This window comes from Dermochelys coriacea, chromosome 6, assembly GCF_009764565.3.
Source record: "Dermochelys coriacea isolate rDerCor1 chromosome 6, rDerCor1.pri.v4, whole genome shotgun sequence".
Taxonomy (NCBI): Eukaryota; Metazoa; Chordata; order Testudines; family Dermochelyidae; genus Dermochelys; species Dermochelys coriacea.
In genome coordinates this window covers 82,056,717-82,071,340 of record NC_050073.1, presented here as the reverse complement: position 1 = coordinate 82,071,340, position 14,624 = coordinate 82,056,717, and the positions used below count along the sequence as shown (strand labels likewise).

Sequence of the window (14,624 nt, the reverse complement as noted above, 5' to 3'; positions counted from 1 at the left end):
CTTCCGTGAAAGCAATGGCAGACAATCATTTCACCCCTTTTTTTCCGTGCGGACGCCATACTGCTTTCAGCAGATGGTGCAGGACTGCTAACTGTTGTCATCGAACCACCGCTTCTGCTGCAACTCTGCTCTCCTGCTCTTGTCTTGAGAGCAAATTTCTCCATGTTGGCTGTCAGGGCTCCCGCTTCCGCTGCAACTCTGCTCTCCTGCAGACGCCATACCACAGCAAAAAGAACAGGAGTACTTGTGGCACCTTAGAGACTAACAAATTTATTACAGCATCAGCTTTCATGGGCTACAGCCCACTTCATCGGATGCATAGAATGGAACATATAGTAAGAAGACACACACACACACACACACACACACACACACACACATAGAGAAGGTGGAAGTTGCCATACAAACTGTAGGAGGCTAACTAATTAAGATGAGCTCTTATCTGTAGGAGAAAAAAACTTTTATAGTGATAATCAAAATGGCCTATTTAGACAGTTGACAAGAAGGTGTGAGGATACTTTAATTTAGGGAAATAGATTCAATATGTGTAATAACCCAGCCACTCCCAGTCTCTATTCAAACCCAAGTTACTGGTATCTAGTTTGCATATTAATTCAAGCTCAGCAGTTTCTTGTTGGAGCCTGTTTTTTGAAGCTTTTCTGTTGCAAAATTGCCACCCATAAGTCTTTTACTGAGTGGCCAGAGAGGTTGAAGTGTTCTCCTACCACAGCAAGCATGGAGCCCACTCAGATCACTGTGGCAATTATGAGCATTATAAACACCTCACACATTATCCTGCAGTATGTTCAGAACCAGAACCTGCAAAAGCAGGCGAGAAGGTGACGGCAGCGCAGTGATGAGGACGTGGACACAGACTTCTCTCAAAGCATGGGCCCCGGCAATTTGGACATCCTGGTGGCAGTGGGGCAGGCTTATGCCATGGAACGCCGCTTCTGGGCCCAGGAAACAAGCACAGACTGGTGGGACAGCATAGTATTGCAGGTCTGAGATGATTCCCAGTGGCTGTGAAACTTTTTCACATGCGTAAGGGCATTTTCATTGAACTTTGACTTGCTTTCCCCTGCCCTAAAGCGCAGGAATACCAAGATGAGAGCAGCCTCACAGTTCACAAGCGAGTGACGATAGCCCTCTGGAAGCTTGCAATGCCAGACAGCTACCAGTCAGTCGAGAATCAATTTGGAGTGGGCAATCTACTGTGGGGGCTGCTGTGATCCAAGTAGCCAACGCAATCACTGAGCTGCTTCTATCAAGGGTAGTGACTCTGGGAAATGTGCAGGTCATAGTGGATGGCTTTACTGCAATGGGATTCCCTAACTGTGGTGGGGCGATAGAATGCGTATCCCTATCTTGGGACCGGACCACCTTGGCAGCCAATACATAAACCGAAAGGGTGCTGCAAGCACTGGTGGATCACAAGGGACGTTTCACCAACATCAGTGTGGGACGGCTGGGAGAGGTACATGACGCTTGCATCTTCAGGAACTCTGGTCTGTTTGAACAGCTGCAGGAAGGGACTTACTTTCCAGACCATAAAACAACCGTTGGGGATGTTGAAATGCCTATAGTTATCCTTGGGGACCCAGCCTACCCCTTAACGCCATGGCTCATGAAGCCATACACAGGCACCCTGGACAGTAATCAGGAGCTGTTCAACTATAGGCTGAGCAAGTGCAGAATGGTGGTAGAATGTGCATTTGGATGTTTAAAAGCATGCTGACACAGGTTACTGACTCGGTTAGATCTCAGTGAAACCAATATTTCCAATGTTATTACCGCTTGCTGTGTGCTCCACAATGTCTGTGAGAGTAAGGGGGAGACGTTTATGGCGGGGTGGGAGGTTGAGGCAAATTGCCTGGCCGCTGGTAACGCGCAGCCAGACACCAGGGCGGTTAGAAGACCACAGGAGGGTGCAGTGCGCATCAGAGAAGCTTTGAAAACCAGTTTCATGACTGTCCAGGCTTTGGTGTGATAGTTCTGTTTGTTTCTCCTTGATGAAGACCCGCCCACTTGGTTCACTCTACTTCCCTGTAAGCAGTGATGAGCAGCCAAAATCTTAACAGGTTCCCTCCCCACCCCATGAGGGGGTCATTGCCCACTCCCGCCCCCTGGAACTCCTGCCCCATCCAAACCCCCACGTTCCTTGATGCCCCCCCCAGGACCCCTGACCCATCCAACCCCCTTCCCTGTCCCCTGTCTGCCCCCAGAACCGGGCAGGAGAGTCTCATGGGCCACCGTAGTGGGTGCCCACCCCTAAGAGCCAGAGGCATCTGCCGGGGGGCGAGTGCCGGGGGAGTCCCGGCGGTGCTTACCTGGGGCGGCTCCCAGGAAGCATCCGGCAGATCCCTCTGGCTCCTAGGGGCGGGGGCACATAGTTGTAGGGGAACAGGGGGAGCAGCTGCTCCCCCCACTGATCACATCAAAAGTGGTGCCTTAGGCGCCGACTCCCTGGGTGCTCTGGGGCTGGAGCATCCACGGGGAAAATTTGGAGGGTGCAGAGCACCCACCGGCAGCTCCCCACCCTGCGCTCGGCCCCAGATCACCTCACCTCTGCTCCACCTCCTCCGCTGAACACGCTGCCCCGCTCTGCTTCTCTGCCCCCTCCCCCAGCTTCCCGCGAATCAGCTGTTCGGCGGGAGGGCTGAGAAGCAGGCAGCAGCTTTCTGCTCAGGCCAAGGGTGGCGGAGGTGAGCTGGGGCGGGGAGCGGTTCCCCTGCATGCTCCTCCCCCCCCCCCCGGGTTACCTGCTGCGGCGAGGGCGGCCCTCCTCACGCCCCCCCCCCCCCGCCCGAGCTCACCTCGGCCTGAGCGGGAAGCTGCCACCTGCTTCTCCGCCCTCCCAGGCTTCCTACCGAACAGCTGATTCGCAGGAAGCCTGGAGGGGCAGAGAAGCAGGGCAAGGCCATGCGTTCAGGGGAGGAGGTGGAGGAGGAGTGGAGGTGAGCTGAGGCCGGGGGTGGGATGGGGAGCTGCTAGTGGGTGCTCTGCACCCACCAAATTTTCCCCTTGGGTGCTCCAGGGCTGGAGCACCCATGGAGTCAGTGCCTAAGGCGCCAGTTTTGGCCGGTTAAATTTAGAAGCCCTTTTAGAACCGGTTGTCCCTCGTGGAACAACCGGTTCTAAAAGGGCTTCTAAATTTAACAACTGGTTCTAGCGAACCGGCTCCAGCTCACCAATGCCTGTAAGCCAACCGACCTCTCCCCTTCAATCACCGGTTGCAGAGGCAATAAAGTCGTTGTTGTTTCAAATTCATGCATTCTTTATTAATTCGTCTCACAAATAGGGGGATAACTGCCAAGGTAGCCCGGGAGAGGTGAGTGAGGAGGGAAGGACAAGGCCACGCTGCACTTCAAAACTTATTGAATGCCAGCCTTCTGTTGCTTGGGCAGTCCTCTGGAGTGGAGTGGTTGGGTGCCCGGACCCCCCATGTTCTTGGCCATCTGAGTGAGGAGGCTATAGAACTTGGGGAGGAGGGCGGTTGGTTATACAGGGGCTGCAGCGGCGGTCTGTGCTCCTGCTGCCTTTCCTGCAGCTCAACCATATGCCAGAGCATATCAGTTTGATCCTCCAATAGCCTCAGCATTGCATCCTGCCTCCTCTCATCACGCTGCCGCCACCTCTCCTCTCGCATGTCCCTCCTGTTCTCATATTCATGTTGTGCTTTCCTGGACTCTTACGTTGCTTGCCTCCACGCATTCTGCTGAGCACTTTCAGTGCAGGAGGACTGCATGAGCTCAGAGAACATTTCATCGCGAGTGCAGTTTTTTTCACCTTCTTATCTGCGCTAGCTTCCGGGACACAGATGATGGGGAGCGTTGAAACATTTGTAGCTGCGAGAGGGAAAAAAAGGAGAGTAGTATTTAAAAAGACACATTTTAGAGAACAATGGGTAGACTCTTTCATGGTGAACCAAGCTGTTAACATTACATAGCACATGTGCTTTCGGTACAAGGTCACCCGCCCACACACATACATCCAATTTTCTGGGATGATCGCTTCACCCCTCCCCCCACAATGTGGCTAACAGTGGGGATGACTTTTTTTCAGCCACGGGCAAACAGCCCAGCAGGAACAGCCACCTCTGAATATCCTCTTAATAAAATTCCCCTATTTCAACCAGCTGACCATGAATGATATCACTCTCCTGAGGATAACAGAGATAAAGAACAGATGTTGCTTGAATGCCAGCAAACACCAGGACCATACGCTGCCATGCTTTGTTATGCAATGATTCCAGACTACGTGCTACTGGCCTGGCATGGTAAAGTGTCCTACCATGGAGGATGGAATAAGGCTGCACTCCCCAGAAACCTTTTGCAAAGGCTTTAGGAGTACCCCCAGGAGAGTTTCATTGAGATGTCCCTGGAGGATTTCCGCTCCATCCCCAGACACATTAACAGACTTTTTCAGTAGCTCTATTGGCCGCGAATGCATCCCAAGTCTTCAGGGCAAATTAATCATTAAACACGCTTGCTTTTAAACCCTGTATTACATTTACAAAGGTACACTCACCAGAGGTGCCTTCTCCGCCTTCAAGGTCCAGGAGCCCGCCTTGGAAGGGTATTGGCTCCAGGGTGATAATCAGTTCCTGGTTGTCGGGGAGAATGGTTTCATCCTTCTCATCATCATCTTCCTCGTCCCCAAAATCCTCATCCCTGTTGCATGAGACTCCCCCCTTGCAGGAGTCAACACACAGGGATGGGGTATTGGTAGGGGCACCACCTAGAATTGCATGCAGCTCATCATAAAAGCAGCATGTCTTGGAGTCTGACCCGGAGCAGCCGTTTACCTCTTTGGATTTTTAGTAGGCTTGCCTGAGCTCCTTAAGTTTCACGCGGCACTGCTGTGGGTCCGTGTTATAGCCTCTCTCCTTCATGCCCTTGGAGATTTTTTCAAATATTTTGGCATTTCCTCTTTTAGAACGGAGTTCTGATAGCATGGATTCATCTCCCCATACAGCGATCAGATCCAGTACCTTCCGTTCAATCCATGCAGGAACTCTTTTGCAATTCTGGGACTGCATGGTCACCTGTGCTGATGAGCTCTCCATGGTCACCTCTGCTGATGACCTCGCCATGCTGGCCAAACAGAAAATGAAATTCAGAAGTTCCTGGTGCTTTTCCTGTGTTACCTGGCCAGTGCCTCTGAGTTGAAAGTGCTGTCCAGAGCAGTCACAATGGAGCACTCTGGGATAGCTCCCGGAGGCCAATACCATTGAATTGTGTCCACACTACCCCAAATTTGACCCAGCGATGTCGATTTTAGCGCTAATCCCCTCGTCAGGGAGGAATACAGAAATTGATTTTAAGAGTCATTTAAGTCGACAAAAATGGCTTCATCTTGTGGATGGGTGCAGGGTTAAATCGATCTACGCTGCTAAATTCAACCTAAACTCGTAGTGTAGACTAGGGCTCAGTCATAGCTATGCCATCTACAATCAAATCACAGCATCCAGAGAGGCAGCAGTACCTGTATTCCGGATGATCATTTGTAATGTCCACATTTTGAGTTTCTCTTGATACTTAAAAATGTCTTCTAAGCTATGTTTTGGTCACAGGGAGTAATTTTAGGCTACCCTTAAAAGAGCCTCTTTCTCCTGAGGCAATGTGCTCATAGGTGCTCGAAGGTTCTACTTTCATGCAGTATGGTGATGTTGCAGTATAAATATCTAGATAATTCGATAGTTATATAGAGATGCTCAAGACCCATTTGTAAATATTTTTGGCCTGTGGCAACCCAGTAAATAATCTGGGGGTAGAGGCCCTAGGGTGGTTTCAGTCAGATCCTGCCCCCCGTGGGGGGGGTTGGGTCCTGCCCGGCACTCACCCCACAGTGGCAGCTCTTGCAGCTCCTGTGCTATGAGGCTGGCTGGGCTTTGCTCTCCACTCCAGGTGTTGCAATTTCTGGGATTGCAGCATGGCTCAGGTTTGGCCCTGACTCAAATTTGTGTGAGCGAATTTGTGACCTGGCTCATGGGATTGGAGTGCCATTCAATCAAATTTGGCCTACCTGGACTCGTCATGACAGCTGGGCTAAACCATAGTGGCGGTGGGACCCCACAGCTTGCAGTGCCTGGAACAGGGAGGCGAGCCCAGACAGCTCCATGGGACAGGAGCTGTCATGTAACCTTTGAAACATTTTAGTGACCAGAATTTTTTCTCTCAACCCATGGATTGAGAAACCCTGGTTTAAACCGTTGGCATGACTTAAAAATAAGTACAGATTGGAGCTCCCACTCCATATGACAAAGGATTGGTGAATCAACTCAGAGGACTGTAGAAAGCAGTTACATTGCAAGTGCCTTTCCTCTGAAATGGAGATCATCTCAGTGATGGGAAAACAGCATTTTGGTGTCTTCCCAGAGATACCTTTCTGTCAGCATGGATCTCCTCTCTTGTAGGCAAAGTTTGCTCCTCCAGTATCATAACACTGTTGAGCCAAAATCTTGGAACCTTTGTGTGAGCCTAGGATATTTCAGGAGTTCAAATTGGTCTTCGACTTATTTTCAAATGTTCTCAAAGACTAGAAAATCATCTGATAATGCATCGGCTTAAGCATATACATCTTAAGTCTCTGAAATGATGGGTCACTTTTTCTGTTCCTTAGAAAAATACTATAGATTAACTATCATTTGTGATTCAAGTGCACCATTTAAATTTGTTCACTGTAAATTCTCTTGAACCCTTATCTCAGCTGACTCCCTCAGTATGAACTTGCATAAATGGGAATCAGGTCTCCACAACACAGGTTGTTTGGGAATTCCATCTCAACCAAACTATTCTCTTTCTTTGTTTCTTCCAATATCTTGCAAGTACTTTGAGATTATGATAATGATGTATAGATTATAAAACTGTCAAATGAAATATTAGCTATAATATTAATATTCATAGCTAGATGTTTCAGAGTAGCAGCCATGTTAGTCTATATTCACAAAAAAGAAAAGGAGTACTTGTGGCACCTTAGAGACTAACAAATTTATTTGAGCATAATCTTTCGTGAGCTACAGCTCACTTCATTGGATGTTGATATTGTTTTTTCTTTTTTTTTCTCATTTGAAATTAATACTTATTTGACCTACAAAATAGGATGCATATTACTACCTCAGTCAAACTAGTACTTACCATAGGTCTTCCCAGCTTATTGTGGGGATATAAAATCCAATTTCTCTCTTATCTGTAAAATAAGATTATATAGATAAATAGTAAATTGTATTCATATGCTACAGCGATGGAGTCTGACCTGTTTCTAGAAGTTTTGGGGGAGCTGTTACTAAGAAAAGATGTAGGCAGAGCTCAAGTTATTTAAATAAACGAAAGTGAATTTGAGGAGATGCGTTTAATGTAGTTGGGACGAAGTCATTGAAGGTGTTTATGGAGGAGTCATGTTCAAAAGTGCAAGAGATGAAGAAGATGTTTTTAGCAGCAGCATTTTGTTAATGTGAAAGACCTAGGTGAGAAGTGGGGAGGCCAGAGAGGATAGGTTGTACTAATCAAGTTGAAAGATGACAACACCATGGTTAGAAGTTTAAGTAGTAGTAAAGAGAGGGTAGAAAGGATGAATGTAGAGGAATTAGTTATGATACAAAGGAAGAAAACATAAAATTCACAAAACATATAGAATACGATTTATTTGTATTATCATAGCACTTAGGAACCCTAGTCATGGACCAGGACACGGTTGTGCTAAGTGCCATACAAACACAGAACAAAAAGACAGTCCCTGCTCAAAAGCTTACAATCGAAGTATAAGACGAGACAACACATGGAGACAGACACAGGTTAGTATAAGGAAACGTTGAGACAACATTGGTCAGCATGATAGGCGGTAGTATTAGTTAGTGCATGAGTGGCTAACTGTGATCAATATTTTTGTAGTCATCACAGCAAAAGTTTTAAAGAGATTTTAAGGAGAATAATTAAGTAGTTTTACAGATGCTAAGGGGAGCTTCTCCCACTCATGAGGAGCAGTATGGGAAAAAGCACAAAAGTGCTTGCTGGAAAATTTGACAAGTGGCTGATGGAGGCTGATATCGTTGGGCAATCAGAGATGGGAGCCAACATTTTGATAGTGAAAAAGAGATTATAGAAAGGGTGGTGGTAGGCCATGAAAGACCAGAAAAATGAAGACCTGCAGCTTATGTTTTATGCAATAGAAAATGGGGAGCCAGTGGAGGGATGCAAAGAGAGTGGTGACATGGTTGAAAGCAATGGGCTAGAATGATCTTTGCAGCAACATTCTGAATGGATATGAATGGGGTAAGATTGCATTTGCTGAAGCCAGAAAAAAGGCAGTAATCAATATACAATGTGATGAAAGCATGAATGAGAGTTTTAGCTGGGTGGATGAATATGAAAGGCTGTATCTTAGAGATGTAATGCAGAAAGAATCCGCAAAATTTAGACGCAGCCTGGATGTGAAGACCTAATGAGTAGTCCAAGTTGAGGATAAAGATACTAAGATTGTCAACAGTAATAGAGGAGGGAGAAGATGGAGTGTGATTAGAAGGAGGAAACATGAGAAGTTGCTTTTCTGACAGATTGCCTACTCATATTTAATGTGACAACCAAGAGTTCAGTGGTAGTTCCCCTGCGCAAATCAGTAGTCCTAAAACTTCTTTCATATTTACGGTATTGATGTAATTGAAAGATAATGAATACATATGTAAAATGATTTAGTTAATGAATACCAGTGTTGTTAATTGCAGTGATTGAAGTGTGAGTGTCATTTAAAATGTGTAAGGGTACTGCTACTGTTTTCTTCCTTGTATTGATAAAATTTTGAAGAATAACTGCTCCTGCAATAAATAAAGCTTAGTAGTTTCTGCAAAATCTGTAGATTTTGCTTTAGACCTGTGAATCATCACTTGCTTCACTTGAAAGAGTTCCAGATTTAGATTTGTCTGCTTGTGTATGTCAACACTTCTTGTCCCAGATTCTTTCTCTTTTGGTCCATCCTTGCATCCTCCTAATGCTAGTGGCAACATCCATTCACAATGAGAGTACAGCTTGAGTTGGCCTATTATTATTAGCCATTGAGTTTGTGTGCCACTCAATTTATAGGTGCTAATAACTCTTCCCTAGAGAGCAGCCTTTTAAAGGATAAATATCTAGCCTATTATGCATAGATGTAGAAATTAACTACTGTATCTTATAGTTCCTATTGCAGATACGCAGATCCATACACAATTTATAATCAGAGCATTTCAACCATGAAAATCAATTTGTTTTTAGGTTTAAAAAATAAAATTACTCTTGGGTTGTGAATTAGTAAATCTCAAAATTCTGCCAAGTATGTTAGTCTACATAAAACCCAAACACTCAGTTATTCGGTTCTTAATATATGAAAGCTGTTTGTTTTAAAGAATTGAGCACTGTATCCATACAATATGGAATATTGGTAATTCTGGCCTTGGCTTTCATGTTTTAAAAAAAAGCTTGACACAGGATGCTGTTTTCAGTCAGCTATTAAAAATTCTATTAAATGTTGATAAAATGAGCAGCTTTGCTAACTGGATGATTTTGCTGGATGTGCTAAGTGAAGGTTTATATTAGTCTTGCAGCATTGAGATAATATAATAAAAACAAGTACTGCCCTACTAAATCAGCAACTGGACCAGGACTTTTTTCCCCTTAGACTTGGAGATATGTATTTAGATTGGGAATGTCCTGGTCACTTTCGAAATATTAATTTTGCCTCATTTCTGCCTTATTTATGTATAAGCTTCAGATGTAACAAGATAAAGTAAAAGGTTTCATTTAGACACCTCTTGAAGTAGAGCATTTTTAAAGCAGGTAGATGTCTCTACCCTAGTTTTTCATGAAACATTTTATCCATTCAAGCAGACTTTTAAAAACAGCTTGTTTTGATAGCAGCTTGTTCTCCTGTGGGCCTTCAGCCTTTGCTTCCTGGCAGCACCTTTGGTGTGAAAAGAGAGTGATCAATTGGGAGACTATCAGTGCCAGCATGCATAGAGTGATAAGTTAACACACCACTGGGAATTTCTAGGGCCCACCAAGATACTTCACTTCTAATGTGCTAACAAGCTCATTTTTCTACCTCTTGCCTCTTCAGTTATTTTTTTTTTCTCAGAAGAGCTTAGAAGTTGAGTGCATCAGGCATAATGAAAAGCTCTGTAGGAGGGAGAAGCAATAACCCCATTTTTCTCTTTTCAGCCAAATAGAAAATTAGCTTCTGGTAATACATAAAGGCCAGTATTTTTTGTGCAAGGGGCACTGCTGTGAATCAAAGGACTCTATTAACTGCAGAAAATTCAGCAGCTGTGAATCTCCCCCAATGAAAAAAGTGCTTTTCAACAAGTTGTGAGATATGTAGTATTATTTAGACTTCAACCATCAGTTTCATCCTCTGCCACTTATATATAGCCTCTTAAAAACTGTGCTATATTAGTCTCCTGTGTTAAGGCTCAGTACTGTGTATGTCCCCCAACCTAAGAACTTTATATGGAGGATTTTTTTATTTCTTCTTGTCCTAGTGTTTCCATTATAATGTTTTTGGGGTAGAATTCTTCTGAGGTTCAACTATTTCAGTATTCAGAAAGAATTTCAAAAATTCCAGAGAGAACAGTTGATTTCAATATTTATATGTACTCTAGTTGTGATATAAGCAAAGAATACTATGGTGCCTATTTTTTGATGGAAAACTATTTTAGACAAAATATTGTATTTATTGATTTTGGCCACATTTTTTCTTAGAGTAATTTACTCAAATATACTTTGTTTGTTGTAATCGTTTCCTGTGCGATATTTACATATAAGGATTATCACTACATATCCCTTTTAATGCTGAAATATAATCGTGAAAGCCAGAAGAGTACCTAAAATGTATTATCTTCAGTCCTAATTTAGGGCTGAAATTTTATTGCTCATCCTAATTGAAAATGGCAGGGTCATCTACTTAATAGTATTTAATGCTTATATATAGCATTTTACATGTTCAGCCTACTTCTCACAACACACCAATGAGTAAGATAGGTAGCTATTATCCCCATTTTACAGAAAGGGAAACTGAGACCAAAAAAGGTAAAATAACTTCCCTAAAAATACATCGCAAGTCACCAGCAGAACCAGGCTTAGAAGTCAGGACTTCCGAACTGCCAACCCTCAGTTTGTTCCTCCACTCTGTGAGGCCTCTTACTAAAATATGAAAACAAAAATATGTTCATGGAAGATGTTAAAACTTGCAAAGAGTAAATCATTTGTTAAAAATACACATGTTAATGAGAATATGCTTTAGGAGTATTTTTTTTTTCTTTTACGCTTATGTAAGATATTTAAATATGGCCTGCCTAACTCAACACACTGAGTCCAGCTGGACAACTTTAAAAGTTGTGGAAGAAAAGGTTAACTGATTTCTCAGTTCAGAATCTATACAACATGAAGTCAGCATGGTAGTTTTTCTTGATAATTGTATGTAGCTACCTGCTGCTCTACATTTTGACAGCCATTTCCATAGTTGCTTTCATGAACAGCAGAAATATTCTTTTTTTTTTTCTCGCTCTCTCTTTGCTAACAGCACAATCAGGCCTGCTGGAACAAGAAGCCTGGAGAGGGTTCTTCAAAAGCAACAACACTTCAAGATACTGGTCTCCAATCAATAATATCAGAGAGGGAGTATGTGGTGAAAAGGAAGTACGGTATTTTGCTGTCAGTGCCCTCCGATACTCTGTTAGCCAGTATTTAGGGGTCCTACAGATTCTTTACAAATGTTTGCTTTTTTTAATGGCATAATTGACTGTATTTTTTCTGAAACTCATTTTAAGCTATGTATTTATCTTAACTGCATGAATTTGTTTAGGGATTATGGAAACAGTTATTTTTCACTGAAAATATATAGAATTTTTTTGAGAGAAGGAATCTAGTTTGTTGTTTGTTAATGATAGTTATTTTTCACAATATACCCCTAGAAATTACAATTACAGAATTTTTAAAACCTAATTTTAAACAATGTTATAACCAAGTCAGTTTGCTGCTTTAGAAAATAATCTGTAATCTTAGGTTGATTGAAACAATTTTGAGGTGCATAAGCAAAGAAAGTAAAATTGACCTGAAGGCAGTGTGTAGCCTTATTCAAAGATATTTTACTTTAGCTGCATCCAGCTGTTGGAACAGTATTATAACTGAAATAGCCTGAGCCATGAGGTACACATCAGGTATATAACCTATCCCAATGTTCAGAAGGGGTTCAGACCCATCTCTAATTAATGTATGCTGCACTATTAAACTATCATTTTTATTGGCTAACTAAAATAATGTTTTGTAAAGATTTGAGAATATTTAATTTAATCCAAAAATGCTATACTTTCAGTGTTAGTAAACTGCAAACGGTCACTGAAATTTATAATATGCACATACATGAATAAATTTGTTAAAGGGAATAACATAGCTGAATTACTGAGTAGGCTTTAGTGTTTAGCAAATGGGTGCTGTGACTTTAAGTTGATCCTTAACTCTTGGGTAAACCAGTTATGAGGAGAGAGCTCGATATCTGCAAACAATTGTTCAACACCATCTAGAACCCACAACTTTTGAGGACTTTGCTGCTCAGGTTTTCTGTCCAGCACCCTATCACCATTTGCCCTCTGATTCAGGTAAGAAATTCAATAAAGAAATTGTCTTTCCATAGTGTTTAATGACACTTAAAATGCAGTATCCTTACTTATAAAATTTGTAAATTCCAAACTTTTATGTATTATGAAGACTGATCATTAATCTGAAAATGTACAAAGTGATTTTATCTTTTCATATTTGAGCAACTGTGTAATTCATAACTACAGGAGAGTTGCCTTTAATTCCTTAGTTTGTTTCCTGGCACTATGATTTGGCAAAACATTTTAGTAGAGCAACCAAGTTCTATATTTTTACAATAAATGTTTATCACATGCTCAAACTAAATCTCTGGGCTGCGGGCTGATGAATCCTCAAGTATTATTCCTAGACCTTCTCTAAGACAGCTTTAGGTTGCTATCTTGCTGTAATGTAAAAGATCAAATTAAAATGCCAAGAAAATTTTGTATTCACCAACTTTATATTTTCAGAATATTAAGAACCATTTTTTTCTTCCCAGTAACTTATCTTTATGAATCTGTTTTATAAGAAGGTACTGCATTTTCAGTTACTAATAAAAATAATAATCAGTAAGAAAATGATAAACTCAGGGCCTTCCTGTTCTGATGATGATTTCGTGACTCCTTATGATTATTTCATTTATTTTATTTCCCCTCTTTTTAGATCATTAAATATCAGTTCTGTTTATCTGAAGGTAAGACAAAATGTCCAAAAACACCCTCTGTTCTTACTACTTTTACTAAAGCACTAAACTTGTAACCAAGTTATATGCAAACGTTTCTTGTTACCCTTGTTCATTCTAAAAAGAATTTCACGTTGATTGAGAAATTACCACTACATTTTCTTCAAGTTTTAGTCTTTTACTAATGCCAGGTCTGCATGAAACACTAACAGTGGTTATGGGATTAAAGTAACTAATGGAAGACACAGTTGTTGAACTAGTAACACTTTATTGTGTTGACCTTTTGTTTCTCAGCATGAACAAGTAGTACTGGACGGCAGTGGTGTGTTTTGTACCCTGTACTGTCTTGCATTGATGTTCCATAATGGTGCTGTAGGAGAGGAGGAGGAGAAGAATGTTAACACTTGAAATTTTGGTGATAAACTTGTGTAATTTAATGCAAAGCAAATCAAAATGCCACCATTTGAAAAGCCATGATTCGCACATTTGTAGTTGAGTAAAATCAGTTCAGTTTTCTTCTTAAAACAATAGATGGAAATCAAATGAGATTAGAATTGGTAAATTGGTACTTCTTTATATTTGATTTTCTGATTGCAAAAATTTCTAAGATCTACATAAATACATTCTAAAACACGTGCTACGTTGGTCAAGAAAAGATTAAGGACATCTTAAAAATACTGGAAATGCTTAAAAACACTGAGATTACTTTATTTGAAAAGGTGACAGGAAGTAGCAATGTAATAGAGGTATATAAGATTGGAAATTGGATAGTGAAATCTAGCACAAGTGCTCAAGAACAAGGGAAAACTAAATTTAAAGACAATAAATGTTAAACTGAACAAATAAGCTAAATACAAGAAATATGTTAAAGTAACATGTTTTTTACACATCTCTTAATCAATCAGCAGACTTGATTGCTACCGGATATTGACCTATTTGAGATTCAAAACAGGATTCCTAAGAAATTTAGAAATAACATTTATATTTACACTACTAGTGTTTATTTAAAGGAAAAATACCTGTGCTTCCTCCTCCCTAATGGTATTCAGTAGTTATTCCACATGGTTGGAGTTGCCTTCAATCTCTCTCTCTCTCTCTCTCTCTCTTTCTTTCTTTTTCTTTTTTTTTTGTTTGTTTGTACTTACTCAGGCATTTGTTTCAATTGTATCTATTCGCTTTCAGTTACCTCCCTGCACTAGCGGGTATAGTATGCACAATTTGTCTGGTGTATTTTTGGGGGGAAGTGGAGCAAAGCCACCTTCCTCTGAAGCATTGATTATCAAACACTTGGTTAGTTAGACCAGTGGTCTGTTCTGGAATGGCAATTCCTGTGTTCCTTT

The 14,624-nt window shown here is 41.9% G+C and overlaps 1 protein-coding gene across 6 annotated transcripts in view; it reads left to right on the top strand.

Annotated features, from left to right (window-relative positions):
• The window catches only part of RALGAPA1 (Ral GTPase activating protein catalytic subunit alpha 1), a 240,622-nt gene that overhangs the window by 217,315 nt on the left and 8,683 nt on the right, over positions 1–14,624 (top strand). For 4 of the 6 annotated variants that reach the window (XM_038407488.2, XM_038407491.2, XM_038407485.2 and 1 more), the window contains one exon: positions 12,501–12,625. In XM_038407488.2, the coding sequence (XP_038263416.1) occupies positions 12,501–12,625 (125 nt within the window). Of the gene's footprint in view, positions 1–12,500; positions 12,626–13,265; positions 13,297–14,624 lie in introns of all 6 variants that reach the window. The other 2 variants (XM_038407486.2, XM_043517490.1) reach the window with 1 other exon arrangement.